At 42.7% G+C, this 16,152-nt stretch overlaps 1 protein-coding gene across 2 annotated transcripts in view; it reads left to right on the forward strand.

Moving 5' to 3' along the window:
* The window catches only part of LOC133424461 (zinc finger protein 239-like), a 278,042-nt gene extending 270,484 nt beyond the window's left edge, over nucleotides 1–7,558 (forward strand). For both annotated transcript variants that reach the window (XM_061715092.1, XM_061715093.1), the window contains one exon: nucleotides 6,583–7,558. In XM_061715092.1, the coding sequence (XP_061571076.1) occupies nucleotides 6,583–7,272 (690 nt within the window). In that variant the 3' untranslated portion in view covers nucleotides 7,273–7,558. The remainder of the gene's footprint in view (nucleotides 1–6,582) is intronic.
* Nucleotides 7,559–16,152: the final 8,594 nt, after the last annotated feature.

The raw sequence follows: 16,152 nt of genomic DNA on the forward strand, positions 1-16,152 counted from the left end.
TCAAAGTAACTGAAAAAAATGGGTAAAGATGCAGGAAGGTGAATTACTTTATACATAAGAACTCCTATTTGATACTCGTTGACCTCATAAATTGTGAGAAGTTGCAATTGTTTAAATAATGGCTCCGTTGGGGATAAATAGGAAGAGCTGGTGGCAATTCTAACGAAGGATTTCTGAAATCTATGGATTGCTTGTAAATAAGAGCGGTAAGTGCTAGCCCAAATGATATTACAGTAAGAGATGTGAGGAGAGATTAAACTATAGTACAAGGTTAGAAGTGTACTTTTTTTTCAAATGTTGTTTAACCCTTTTTATAATGCCCAAAGATTTAGAAACCTTTTTACAGACAAATTCACAGTGATTTTTAAAACTAAGTTTTTCATCAATGTAGACACCCAACAACTTCGCTGATGAAACTTGTGCTAGTGCTTTGTCATTGATATACATGTTGGCCTTGTCTGCATTGTAGTTCTTGTTTTTATTTCTAAAAATAATGAAATTAGATTTCTTGACATTAAGTAATAAATTGTTTAACTTAAACCAATGGGAAAAATTAATGAGTCCAGCATTTGCTTTAGCAATAAGGAAATCAAAATTCTTATCAGTGACAAAGAGATTTGTGTCATGAGCAAAAACTAAAGATGACAATAAACTTGATGCATTAACAAGATCATTAACATATATCAAAAACAACAAGGGTCCAAGAATGGACCCTGCATTCTAGTACAGCCCGCTGTGATTTTATACCATTAAAAACAACAAACTACTCTCTGCTGTTTAAGTAATTGGAAACCCATTGTAAAACCTGTTTTTGAAGACCATAACATGACATTTTTGATAACAAAATTTCATGATTCACCATATCAAAGGCCTTTGATAAATCCAAAAAATACCTAAAGCATATTCAATATTATCTAGTACAGCAGTAATTTTTTCTCTGAGATGTAACTTTATACACTGTATATTGATTTGGGTTAGTGTTATTAAAACTGTTTTTTCAGCTGTTGCATGAATGATATGACTGTAGTTCTGCAACATATTAATACTAGTATTATATTGAGATTCAACAGCAAGTATTGCAGCTAATGATGCTGTAAGGACCAATCAGCTCCCAGAATGCTGATAGAACTGAAACAGAAACATCGTGGGGCAGAATTATCAAACAGATCCAGGGAGGAAACAGAGACGGAGGAAATCACTTTTAGTTTTTCACAAATTCTGTTTTTATCTTTTCAATTTTATATGTTTTATCGGTTTTTAATTTTTGAGAATTTGGTTTTTAGTATTTTATGCAAATCTTACCCTAATACAGTATATAAAGTAATGAAATATAAACAATTTATGCAATTATAACTGAAAACTTTAATGTTTCATCCCTTTTAAACATATTTAAAGGCAAGAACATGGCACCAGTAATTCTGGTGTCCAACAAAACATAGTTTTTTGGGCAAAAACAAAAAAAATCCAAAAGTTAACTATATGAAATAGATAACTAAGAAATAAAGAACTCACATATTCCTTTCAATATCCATTTAAAGTGCAAAAAAGAAAGAAATTGCAACAGCTCAACAGGACATGTGTAAATTAAATGACGTGACTACTGGGATTAAAGTTCACCGGGTGAAAATGTAATAATGAAAATAAATCGATCGTTTGACATAAGAATCAATTTTTAGGAATTAATATGAAAATTGATTTAGAATCAGAAAATCATTTTTTTTTTTTTTCAACAAAGGCCTAATGGTGAGGGAGGGGGACCGGGTCCAGATCCAGACCTGCAGGTCCTCTACGGACCACTAGGGTCCAGATCCAGACCTGCAGGTCCTCTACGGACCACTAGGGTCCAGATTCAGACCTGCAGGTCCTCTACAGACCACTAGGGTCCAGATCCAGACCTGCAGGTCCTCTACAGACCACTAGGGTCCAGATCCAGACCTGCAGGTCCTCTACAGACCACTAGGGTCCAGATTCAGACCTGCAGGTCCTCTACGGACCACTAGGGTCCAGATTCAGACCTGCAGGTCCTCTACAGACCACTAGGGTCCAGATTCAGACCTGCAGGTCCTCTACGGACCACTAGGGTCCAGATTCAGACCTGCAGGTCCTCTACGGACCACTAGGGTCCAGATCCAGACCTGCAGGTCCTCTACAGACCACTAGGGTCCAGATCCAGACCTGCAGGTCTTCTACAGACCACTAGGGTCCAGATCCAGACCTGCAGGTCCTCTACAGACCACTAGGGTCCAGATCCAGACCTGCAGGTCCTCTACAGACCACTAGGGTCCAGATCCAGACCTGCAGGTCCTCTACAGACCACTAGGGTCCAGATCCAGACCTGCAGGTCCTCTACAGACCACTAGGGTCCAGATCCAGACCTGCAGGTCTTCTACAGACCACTAGGGTCCAGATCCTTAATCTTATACACATTTTAAACTTAACGTTAACTTAAAAAGTCATGTTAGCATTCATGTTAGCAAAGTTACCTTCCTAGTTAATGTTTAACCCATTTGACCAGCCAACGAGTTGGCTTAAGACACTTTTACAGCGTATTTTATTGAGAAGTACGGAGCCCCTTTGGTGACATTTGAAAAAAATAAAATAATGCGTGGCCACAAGATATTATCTTGTGGCCACGCATTATTTTTTTTTTTTTCAAATGTCATGAGTGGCTCCGTAGAGAATAATAATAATGATTCTGTCATTTAGCAGGCACTTTTATCCAAAGCGACTTACATCTGAGAGAACAAACCCCAGGGCTTAAAACTGGATCCTCCAGACCCAAGCCCACCTCTGTAGCCACTAGACAACCACTCCCCTCAGACATACATCGGTTAGCTTTCTAGCCACGTTAAGTTCAAGCTATGTTAGTGTTATCAAACGTTAGCTTTATAACAGCCGTAACAGTTAGCTAAAAGACACATTCACGTAGCTTACCTTTCATTGTGGGTTTTGTAGTGACGGATGAAGTTGTGGTTGTGGTGTCACTGATTTTTGAGCTGCAGACCTTGCATACCGCATACCATAATGCGAGACCCACTGTCGACAATAGCCGGTGGAGCTCAGAATTTACATCATTTGTTTCTTAGTGACCAGTTCTGGCTTTTTTCCTTTTGAATGGCCATAATTCTGCCAGGCGAGATGGATTTGCCCTCCCCCGAAATGACATGACCCAGAACCGTAACCCCTGTGGCAACAAACTGCAGTTCGGACAGGCCGGCTTAATGCCCCTGTTCAGCCAAAATGGGTCAACAGGTCCAGAGAAGCTTTAACGCATTCGTCTCTGGACTCACTCGCAACCAAGATAACATCAACATACTGCAATAAGCACTTCCAAACTGTCCCTCAGAGCCAATGACAGTAGGCTCATGAACACTATAAAAAAAAACACAGGGCACTCATTTTACGGGACGTAACCCACTCTTGATGAAACCGTCAATCATCAGTATGTGACTTCACGACAGACAAAATAAAGAAAAATGATTGATATGTTTCATGCTTTTCACAATCAACCCAATCATACACAGCTCAATGGCAAGAATCCCATTTCCATACAATCCGGTTCAAATACAGTATCACAAAAGTAACCTGCAACCATTCAAACGGTGAATCAACCCAATTCTGACAATTCCACGTCACCATTTCCTCATCCAGGGAAAAGAACGATTAAAAAAAAATATTATTTGTATCAATTTAACAAAAATGTCAACAGAAAGGAAATGAGATAACATCTCTCTCCCATCCACGTAGCCTCACGTGAACGCTCCCTGCGTGAACGCGCAGTCAGACAGGCGACACGGAGCTTACACACACCCACGCGCTTACACACGCACACACCCTCACATACACACCTCAGCACACACAGAGCGCAGGCGCATCAGCAGTTCCTGCTGAATTTCACATATATTTATCAATTTGACCATCTCTGTTTCTGTTTTTTCAGGCTCATGTCAACATAGTATAGTATCAACATAGTATCTTCACGAAGCCACGCCATCAACATCCAAGTTTCTCTGGCAATTTAAATCCCTAGCTAAAAAAAAGGGGGGGGGTCCCAGACCCCCGAAGGTCCCTGACCTTCAACTCAACCCCTCAGTGGGACTCAAACCCACTTTAATGCATTTACAGGAATCCCAAGGATTCAGGAATTGGGCGCAGAGTCCAAACCGGGTCCAGCTTCACACACTGGGGCACAGTCTGTTTGGGTGTCTGCCTCACTCAGCCACATTCCAAACTATCTAAATTTGTTTTTCATTTTTTCTTTTTAGCGAGTGATAACTGGCCTCTGTCTAACCTGCAAAGCCTCCAGCTGTTTAACGCTCAGGCTTCCTGTTTCTTGTTTTTTTTATTTTGGGAAATTTAAGTTGTCTGGCCCACAGTTCCGACAATGGTTGTGGGTTCTATTCTTTTCCATAATTAACTATCATATATTTCACATTTAGTGCTGAAAAATCTGGTCCTTTGGAAAAATTACTCCCAGAAGGCTTGTTGAAAACTGGCCCCCACAGCTGATTATATGATCCTCTCAGACGTGTTGCAAGTCTAAATTTTCAGAAGGAGAAAAAAACACAAAAAAACACAATGGCTAACCAAGGTCTTCCTCTTATCAGGGTCTGTGACGTCACAACAGCCGGAACACTCGCGCAGCTCTCTCACAGAGATAGTTGGATAAGTAAAATAAAAAAAATACATATATCGGCAACTCGGGTTTCCCCGAATCCAGAGCCCTCAAGACTTGAACTTGAGGGAACTTCAACTCAGGACTTGAACCTGAGGGAACTTCACCCCAGGCCTCGAACCTGGGGGACCTTCACCCCAGGCCTTGAACCTGGGGTACCTTCACCTCACCTCAGGACTTGAACCTGAGGGAACTTCACCTCAGGACTTGAACCTGAGGGAACTTCACCCCAGGCCTCAAATCTGGGGGAGCTACACCTCACCTCAGGACTTGAACCTGAGGGAACTTCACCTCTGGACTTGAACCTGAGGGAACTTCACCTCAGGACTTGAACCTGAGGGAACTTCACCCCAGGCCTCGAACCTGGGGTAGTCTACCACTCTCAAACCACGTCTACAGAAGCACTCGTGATCCGTCACGTCTGACGACCCACAGCCGACGTCGCACTTCACTAACTCCTAGGTCAGTAATAAACAGCCCAGGTACTCAGACCCCGGCTGGACCAGCCCTCTCCGGCTCCAAGCACTCCTGGCAACATCAGCTGATTAGGCAGAGAGGAGACGTTAGCGCGCAGCTTATTTCGGCCGTTATCTTTCCAAAACTCACCCGAAAGAACAGCATGGCGTTTCTGAAGCCACCGGGTTCGCTTGACCCAGTCGGTGCAGGGACCTTCCCAACCCCCTCCGGACGAGAGGCCCTCTCCGACCTTCACTTGATGGGGGAGTACGAGGTTGTTGCATGCTTAAAACACCTTCGATTCCGGAGTAGAGAAGGAAAAAATCCGCTCACAGATGGGGTCCCTTCGTGGTCGCCAAATTGTGGTGGCAAACATTGTTGTTCAAAAAGAATGTCAGGACACCTCAGCTGTCTTTCGGAAGTTTAATGAAAAGAGGAAAAACATTCAATTGAATGGAGCGACACAGAGCAACCGGTCACATGAACCGTCAGTCCGGAGTGAGCTGAATGTGTTTAAAGAAAAGTTATCTTATAGTTGGGGAGCTGGGAAACTAGACAAAACATCACCCATCACCCTGGCAACCGTGCCAGGCTCTGTGTCAAAGGAACATGACCTCGGCATAGGAATGTTCACTTGAAAACAGGCAACAGACAGTGTTATACCAAAATTTTCCATTACAATAGATCTCAATTACTTTGTTTCTTATTTGTTCCTTAATGTCTTTCATTTGCAGCATGATGTCTAGCTTTTGAGGATCTTTTGGTCTACTTCACTTTGTCAGGCAGGTCCTATTTAAGTGATTTTTTGAATGAGAACAGGTGTGGCAGTAATCAGGTATGGGTGTGGTTAGAGAAATTGAACTCAGCTTTTCAAAGATGTGATAAACCACAGATAATTTATGTTTTAAAAGGGGGGGACAATCACTTTTTCACTCAGGGCTATGTAGGTTTGGATTTTTTTTCCCCTCATTAATAAAAAGCTTCATTTAAAAACTGCATTTTGTGTTTACTTGTGTTATCTTTGTCTAATATTTAAATTTGTTTGAGGATCTGAAACATTTAAGTGTGACTAACATGCAAATAAATAAGAAATCGGGGAGGGGGCAAACACTTCTTCACACAACTGTGTGTGTGTGTGTGTGTGTGTGTGTGTGTGTGTGTGTGTGTGTGTGTGTGTGTGTGTGTGTGTGTTTAATATAAATAATTCATGAATGGGTTTTGAGTGTGTTTCAGCTGCTCTCAGAGCACTCATTACGTAGACGTATAAGAAGTCTCATCTGAAGGTGTCGTACTGTTAAGAACTAGTTGTAACAAAATATGTTTAACATTAGTCCTCAGAAGATAAACGTAATTGTCTTACAGGAAAGAACATGACAGGCAGCACTTGATTGAAACTGAAAAGGCTTTTGATAATTTAGACAAAATAATGTAAGTCATCTTCTCTGTTACAGAGTCATAAAGGAAGACCCAAAAGACACTGCTGTGATGATTGCAAGCAAGTCTTCACCACTTCATCAAAGCTGAAGAAGCATAAGAAAACTCACACTGGGGATAAACCGTACAGCTGTGATCAGTGTGGAGCTTATTTTGCCCGACAAGGTAACTTAAAGCAACACCATCGTATTCACACTGGAGATAAGCCTTACAGATGTGATCAGTGTGGAGCGGCTTTTGTCCGACAAGGTCATTTGACGACTCACCAGCGTATTCACACTGGAGAGAAGCCTTACAGCTGTGATCAGTGTGGAGCGGCTTTTGCCCATCAAGGTGCTTTAAGGCGTCACCAACGTATTCACACTGGAGAAAAGCCTTACAGATGTGATCAGTGTGGAGCGGCTTTTGCCCATCAAGGTGCTTTAAGGAGTCACCAACGTATTCACACTGGAGAAAAGCCTTACAGATGTGATCAGTGTGGAGCGGCTTTTGCCCGGCAAACTCACCTAACGAATCACCAACGTACTCACACTGGAGAAAAGCCTTACAGATGTGATCAGTGTGGAGTGGCTTTTGTCCAGCACGGTGCTTTAAGGAGTCACCAACGTATTCACACCGGAGAAAAGCCTTACAGATGTGATCAGTGTGGAGCGGCTTTTGCCGAGCAAAGTGCTTTAAGGAGTCACCGACGTATTCACACTGGATAAAAAGTGTACATTTATGATCAGGTCATTGTCAGGGTTTGAAATTTCCCGTTTTAATTTAAAGCCCATGTCTTTGTGTTTCTTTGTGTTTGAGTTCTTGTTTGACCTTCCTGGTTCCCATCTGCCCTGATCGTTTGCACCTGTGTATCTTTATCCTTTGTGTATATCTGGTCTTGTCTTTCCCCTGCTCCCTGCTGGTCCGTCCTTTTTCATCCCTCCATCTGTTCCCCGTCAAGTTTTGCCATAGTTTTCAGATTCTTGTTTTAAGTTCTGGTTTTTTGAATCCTGTTCAGCAGCACTTTTGTTTTTTTTTGTGTGAAATAAACACGTTTTTGGGAACTCCTGCCTCCTGCTCTCCTGCATCTGGGTCCTACGACAACCTTCATGACAATAATTTATTTTGAGGGTTCAGTTAAAATGGTTGAATTGGATAATCATCAACTTCATAGTTTTCAACATCCCCTCAAACTAGTTTTACATTTAAAAATAAGTCAAACTTTTTCCAAAACAAATTTTCAAATCCTGAACAGATTTTGATCAAACGTGATCTTTGAGAAAGTTTATTATGATTTGTAAAGAAAAAAAAATGCTTTTGCGAGGACACCTGAACATTGGACTCTGCAGAAATGAAGGAAGGTCATGTGATCTCATGAGTCCAGACTGACTCTGTTCCAGAGTGACGAGAACATCAGAGTAAGAACGTCAGTAGATGAAGTGGTTCACACATCAGAACACGAATCTTAGCAGTGTTCCCCCTCTGATCCATGTTTGGTCCCTGAACAGTTGTGGCTAATGATAAAGAGGTTTACACATCAGTGTTGAATACTTAATATCTTTTACTTCTGTTTAAACTAACACAGTATTCATGGTTTAGGTTGGATGTGTCTCTGCTGGAACTGGAATAAATTATTTATTAGCATTTGTTTACAATCTAACCATTTCCAATCAGCTTAAATGTCCTGGCAGCATCTCTTGTTCACTTCTGTACACGTGCTGTCAGACTTTCTGTCTGTTGGATTGTGTTTTCTTAGGAATTATGTACTGTTTTCCAACTAGAGTTTCAGTGGTTTGGTCCAGGTTTCAATGAGGAGTAAATTCTCATTTTGCTGTGTCTAATCCCAGCGTTTTAAAACACTCAGCCTTTGTTTACAGAAAGCATTTTCACAGTTTTTATTTTCAATAACAAATTTGCAATACCAGTGCAATACCAATGCAGTACCAGTGAAATATCAGTAAAATACCAATGCAGTACCAGTGAAATATCAGTAAAATACCAATGCAGTACCAGTTCAGTACCAGTGCAACATCAGTGAAATACCAGTTTAATACTAGTGCAACACCAGTGAAATACCAATGCAGTACCAGTTCAGTTCCAATGCAGTACCAGCTTGGGTCTGGAGAACGCAAGTTCAAGCCCCGGAATGGCAACCAAGATGAGCCACCTTGGGCCCCTGAGCAAGGCCTTAACCCTAACTGCTCCACGGTGAGTGTGTCTCAGATCTAAGTTGCTTTAGATAAAATCGTCTGCTAAATGACAGTAGTTGTAGTAGTTCAGTACTAGTTCATTATTAACAGTGCAACACCAATGAAATACCAATTCAATGCCAATTCAGTATCAGATCAACAACAGTGCAGTACACCACCAAATGCAACTTTTTTTTTTTTTTTTTTTTTACCTTGTCTGCACACATATTAATGATTGATACCATGCTGGTAAAAACCTAAGGCATATATATCATTACTATATTTAGTATATATACATACGCATACACATTGTACATTTTTTTTTTGTCATTCTTATATTTATATATTTTTTGCACATAACGAGACATGCCCTGTTCATTTTATTCTATTTTATTTCTTATTTGATTTGATATTTTCAACGTCTTGCTGCTCAGCTGTCTTGCAATTGCCCCTCGGGGATAAATAAAGTTTTCTGAATCTGAATCTGAATACATATATATACACATACACACCCAGTGAGTTTTTTTTTGGGGGGGGGGGCGTGACATTCACTGCCAATCCAGGAAGCAGGAACACACGGAGACACACGTCAAGCACTGGAAATCTGCAACAAAAACCACAAACGAAACACAAAAAAGACGACACGGAGCCGACCAAAACACGAGCAGCAATCGACCCAAATCTCGAGATCCGATCACAGTCTAAGCTAAGCTATCACTAACTAACCCCAAAAACTACAGATCAAGCGTGCAGGTGAACAAGCCAGTGTGTATGTCTATGTGTGTGTGTGTGTGTGTGTGTGTGTGTGTGTGTGTGTGTGTGTGTGTGTATATGACTGTGTGCGTGTGTGTGTGTGTGTGTGCGTGCGTGTATGTATATGACTGTGTGTGTGTGTGTGTGTGTGTGTGTGTGTGTGTGTGTGTGTGTGTGTGTGTGTGTGTGTGTGTGTGTATATGTGCGTATGTATGTACATGTCTGTGTGGCTATGTGTGTGTGTATTTGTGTGTGTGTGTGTATGTATATGTGTAAGTGGCTGTATGTGTGTGTGTGTGTGTGTGTGTATGTAAGCGTGTATATGTATGTGTGGCTAAGTGTGTGTGTGTGTGTATGCATATGTGTAGCTATGTGTGTGTATGTGTATATGTATGAATATATATATGTGTGTGTGTGTGTGTGCGTGTATATGTCTATGTGGCTAAGTGTGTGTGTGTATGCATATGTGTAGCTATGTGTGTGTATATGTATGAATATATATATATATATATATATATATATATATATATATATATATATATATATATATATATATGTGTATGTGTGTGTAAGTGTGAGTGTGTGTGTGTGTGTGTGTGTGCGTGCGTGTGTAAAATAGTCCTATCAAAGCTCCACCTGAAGTGTATCTATAGTGGGGGAGGGGAGGGGGGGGCAACCCCGCCAACCGCGAGACCAGAGGCCGACAAGGAGGAACCCGGAACCAGGCCACCAGCAACCCCACAGAGGGGAGAAAAGGGCGGGAGGCAACCCACCGCCAGCGAGGCCCCCCCCCAAGCGGTGGCCGAGGGGGGGGGGGGGTGGAAAAAGTTGACAGGGATCCCGCGGCGGCGGACCGCGACCCAGGCAATCCCCGGCCACCCGGTCCGGGCCGGACACGTGGCCAGGAGGCCCCCCCCTCCAGGCCAACGACCCCCACCCGGCAGGGGGCCAGCCTGCCCGGAGAGACAGAGCCGCCCCGGCCGCCGAAGCGGGCAGGCGCACCCGCCCCCACGAAAGTGGCCCTCCAGGACCAGAGGAGTGCCCCGCCGCAGAGGCAGCGGGGGGGACCGGAGACGGGCCCGGAGAGAGGGAACCCCCCCAACAGGGCACCCCCCAACAGGGCACCCCCCAACAGGGCGACACCCGCGCGGGCCCGACAACGGGGGGCCCCAGACCCATCCCATTCATTCATCCATTCACCTATCCGATATCTATACTAATAATAATATGATATACTATCATAATAATAATAATATTAATAACCATCTTTGTATAGTATAATATTAATAAATTATAAAATTTTGTTGTCCTGCCAATGGAGGCCCAAATCCTCATTCAGACCGCATTCTCACCGACAAAGACACACAATCACGCACCGGCCCTTGAAGGACGCCTACGCTCCCCCAGCGGCCATCCAGTTGACGGGGCCGGCCCTCCGAGCCGGGCCAGGGCCCCACCGTACCTCCACGGGCGCCGCCGGAGCCCCCAGACGGAGGGGGAAACGGTCCAACATCCCCCCATTCATACTGACAACATAAGACATAGACAACTGGGAATGGTTCCACCCCACCGCCGCGCCCGCCCGGCCAGGGGAGGCCCAATCCCCCAGACACTCTTTGCAATACATAAGGCAGTGAGAACCAGGTGTAACGAGTTAGGTTCCATTTGAATATCTCCCAGGTGTACTAATATACATATCGTGGGGCACACTGGAATTCTGTAGTTGATCCATGTGGATAAATCCTCACAAATCTCCGTCCAGAACCTCTGTACCGGTGTACAAAACCATAAAGCATGCATATAATTATCAGGGGCGTTCTCTGTGCACTGTGAACAGATGTTAGAGGTGACAAAGCCCATCTGGAACATTCTTTGTCCTGTATAATGTATTCTATGATCTCTTAGTCATAGTAAAAATATTTAAACATATTTTTTCCCAAGGAATCTGGTCGGTGTTAGAAAGATCCGCCTCCCACTTTGAGATCGGGAGAGAGACTGAATTATCTAATTTAGACACTAACCTGGAAAGTTTTGATAACCACTTTAAAGTGTTTAGGTTCAATAAATCTATTATCCTGGCGGGAAGTTGTAAGTCTAATTGGTTAATTTTATATGTTTTATTTATTATGGCCTTAAGTTGTTGGTATTCTAAAAATGTATTACTGCTAATTCCATATTGAACAATAAGTGTATTGAAAGGTACAAACTGCCCTCCTATAATTACATGCTGTAGATACCGTATTCCTTGATCTCTCCATTGAAGAAAGTTTACCATCTTTTTATCATTTTTCAGGATGTCTGGGTTGTTCCATATGGGTGTACGGTCACATGGAAAAAGTGAAATTTTAGCTACTTTGAGAAATTCCCACCAGACTGTCAGAGTTGTGCTAATAGTAATACTTTTGAAACATTTATGATGTTTAATGCTTTGACTAATAAATGGTAACTCTGAAATTTCTAGCTCATTGCAAAATACTTGCCCAGCCAGAGTCCAGCCATTGACTATCTGATGGTATCATTGAGAAAAAATTATTCACTTTTGGTAAAACCATCATCTTAACGGTGGCAATTCTTCCCATGAGTGAAATGGGAAGAGAGTTCCATCTGTAAAGATCATCTTCTATTTTCTTTAAAAGCTGAACATAATTTAATTTTATTAACTCTGACAGCCTAGGGGAGATGTTTATGCCTAAATATCTAATGTTCCCTGTTTGTAATTTAGTATTGGCTATATTCCTAAAATTGCAGTTAACACACAAAACAGTGGATTTAGAACAATTAATAGAATAGTCATTATGAAAATCCCTCTAAAAGTGCAATTGTCTGTGATAGTGAAGATCGTGAGTTCTGGAGGAAGAGGAGTACGTCATCCGCATAAAGACTTATTTTGTGCTCTAATGTTTTGCATTGTATACCTTTTAATATTTTGATTTTGTCTAATAGCTGCTGCTAAAGGTTCAATAAATATTGCAAATAGTGAGGGAGAGAGAGGGCAACCTTGTCGAGTGCATCTTTTCCAAGTTAAAGCTTGAAGAGATTTGATCATTTGTCCTTACACGTGCCTTGGGCGAGCTATATAATATTTTTATCCAGTCAATAAAAGATTCGCCAAATACAAATTTATGTAAAGTTGCCAATAGAAACTTGCAATTTACCCGATCAAATGCTTTTTCAGCATCTAAACATATAATAGTAGTTTCCAGTTTATTGATATTCGAATAATCTATAGTATTAAGTAATCTACGAGTATTAGTAAGGGGTGACTCTTCAGACGTTCGGTAAGAGCTTTGCTGATTATTTTAAGGTCTACATTTATCGATGATATTGGGCGATAGCTCGATGCAGGACTTGTTGATCACTTGTCTTCTTCTTTCTCTGCTCTACCTTTCATTTGTACTCTGATGGAGGAATGTCATCTTTTATATCTGGGACTGTTGATTGCATTTTAGGTTGATTCAAGTCTTAATTTTGTCTCACTGTCTCATCAACAGTTGATTCTGTTTTACCAGCTTCATTTATTCAGTATCAATAAACTGGACTTAACAAGTGTCTCACTCTAATATTTATGTGGACTTCCTTTAGATGTCATGTGACCATGTCCTTGTTTCAGTCGGATCATCGTGTATCTAAACATTCATTTTCCATCCAGAGGGGTATTCCAGAAAGCGGGTTTTGTTTGTTACCCCTGAGATGAGGGTAACCTGGAGTTTTCAGTTCCAGAAAGCGATGTAACTCAAACTCTGAGTCAGTTACTATGGCAACTGACCCTGTGAACCTAACCTGCTCGCTAGCAGGTTTTCTTCAATAATAATAAATAATATGTGATTATTTTCTTCAATAAACCCTGAGTTTCTCTCTGTGTCCTCCCTCCTGCTGAGCCTGAAGCAGCTATTTATATATATATATATATATATATATATATATATATCACATTGACATCGAAGCCGAATTAATTCGCAATGCGTTACGTCAGGAGAGGATGTTTAGACCAAGATTAGATATACTTTAATTCCCTGATGAGTACCTTACAGAACGTTACCGTTTTTCGTCACACTATTATTTATCTGAACGACATTCTCCAGCCATATGTATCCAACATTACAAAACGCGGACGTGCTCTCAGTTCAGAGCAAATTCTTGTTGCGCTTTGCTTTTTTGCCAAAGGCAGTTTCCTACACAACATTGGCGACGTAGAACATATTGGGAATTATTTTAATATTAATTATATAAATAATTCATTATATTAATAATAATTATTTCAATATTTAATAATACAATATTTTGCGGGCCTCTGCCTTCTTTCTGTTGGCTGAGCAGAACTCAACTGTTAATCGGGATAAAGCCACTATACATTGAAATGGCCACTGAATATATCAAATATGATTAAAACGGAAGTGAGGTACAATCATAGGCCCAACCAAATTATGCCTTACCTGTCTGAATTATGTTTTTGTATTTCATTTTCAACTGCTGCCAAGTGCGCCTGTGGGGTTGCATCTAAATGACTCATGATTCAATACCATTCCACCACTGTTTTCATCTGTAATATCATAAGACAGTGTGCTTAAATGTTGAATGAATACTGCATTCAAACGTACGCATTGACTCGGGCAGCAACTTTCTCCCACGCCAATTGTCTCTCCTTTGCTGCTGCGTTGCTTTTTTTTCCGAAATGTGCTCTCATACTCGCCATACGCATGTATTAAAACTTCTAACTCCAGTGGCGTGAAGTAAGTGGATCTTTTGTTGTCACCGGTTGCCATGGTGAATCGTAGTATCAGGGCTCCATTGATGAAGGCTTTTTATTTTCTTCATCAAGGTTAACATACTCAGAGTTGAGCAAGTGCTGACAGGAACCAGTGATGGCGCTTTTCCACTAGTACCTACTCAGCATGCCTCGTCCCTGTTTGTTTTTAAACACCCAGGTGAGAAGTGGACGGGTTGGAGCGAAACTGCTGTGACTTACCCTGCGTTCACACTGCAGTGGACGGGGCTTACAGTGGGCGGGGCTAAAGCTGCGCTGCAGAAGTGGAGGGAACAGTAGTTTCCTATTTCACCATAAATCACACTTTGGGACGCCTTCTTTATATTTTAGCGTTATTTCCGCATAGATAAGAGTGAGTTTGATGATCCTTAACACGTTTGGTCCGCGGATCAACATCCACCGCCAGCGAGCCCTTGCTCCCGGTGAAGGCTGATTTATGGTTCCGCGTCACACCAACGCAGACCCTACGGAGTAGGGTTCGCGGCGACGCGCACCGTACCGCAACCCTACGCCGTCCATTTAACACAGAACCATAATTCAGGCGAAGCTGCAGTCTGTCTGCGCTGATACTGACACACCGGGTCGGAGCGGATTTGGTCATGATGTTTGACCTGTGTTTTGTGATTAATAAGCACGGTTTTTAATTATTTTGCGTTGGATCGATGTAGCAAATAAAATCGTTGGGACCATCCAGCTCCTCAATCATCAGATACCTGTTTCACGTGAGTAGTTCAGGTAAAAACGGCTGTCAAATCAGCAAAAATGTCCGTTTGCTGGATGAAATACATTAATTCCTGATAAAATAAGTGTGTTAGTGCACAGCTATGCTCATGTGTGCATGTGAATGAGTGTACATTTGTGTGTACACGAAAGTACAATCTGCATTGAGGCTTCTTGCTTCGGGAATCCCAGTCTGTGATTGGACGCTGCTTCGGCGTCGCCGCTGCTCATTTGCATAAATTTCCTTCTTTTCAACTTCAAATTGACGCCCTGCTTCGGCTGCTCCCGACGCCTCCGCTGCTCCCGCTGCATCTCGACGCGCGTTTTCATAGAAAATGAATGGCAGCCGGCTGCCTATGACGCCCGTGACGTCAATTGGCAACTCTTTTTTTTGTTTGTTTGTGTCGGTGCTGATGAGAAATCAGCTGGGAGCCGCGAGCGGCTGAGAAGTGACAGAGCTCCTGGTAGATCGTTCCTTATCGTCCATCTACATCCCTTTTTATTCTCTCCTCAGCCACCAGGTTTATGAACATCTGCACCCCAGAGTTGGATCACGAAACAGACGTTTGCGCTAACATTGCCTGTTGAATAAAATTGCCACAAGCCGCGAGTCTCGCGCTGATTCCTGCTTCCTGATTCAAACGTCTGACAGCCCTCCCACCCAACCCCCCCGACCAATCCCCGACCGTGTATTGTGAAGACAGGGCCGACTCAGCACACTTAGAACCTCGGCAGAATAGGTACAGAAAAAGTATCTATTCGGCACGCCTCCACCTGCCTCGGCCCTTAGTGGAAAAGTGCAAGACGAGGGCGTAGCGAGTGGAGGCGGGCTGAGTAGGTACTAAATGGTAAATGGCTTACACTTATATAGCGCTTTCCAGCTGTACTCCTACAGCCCCAAAGCGCTTTACACTGCAAACATTCACCCACACACACCGGTTGTCGGCGGAGCTGCCATACACAACGGCGCTGGCCTGACAACCGGGAGCAACCGGGGGATTCAGTGTCTTGCCCAAGGACACTTTGGTGGACACAGGCGGAACTAGGGTTCGAACCACTGACCTTCAGGTTCATGGGCAAACGCTCTACCAACTGAGCCACCTTCCCCCTACTAGTGGAAAAGCGCTATAAGAGACCATCTCTCATGTGTTGGCCTCCCTTCATGGGTTATCCATAACATC

Source organism: Cololabis saira, chromosome 23 (genome assembly GCF_033807715.1).
Source record: "Cololabis saira isolate AMF1-May2022 chromosome 23, fColSai1.1, whole genome shotgun sequence".
Lineage (NCBI taxonomy): Eukaryota > Metazoa > Chordata > Actinopteri > Beloniformes > Belonidae > Cololabis > Cololabis saira.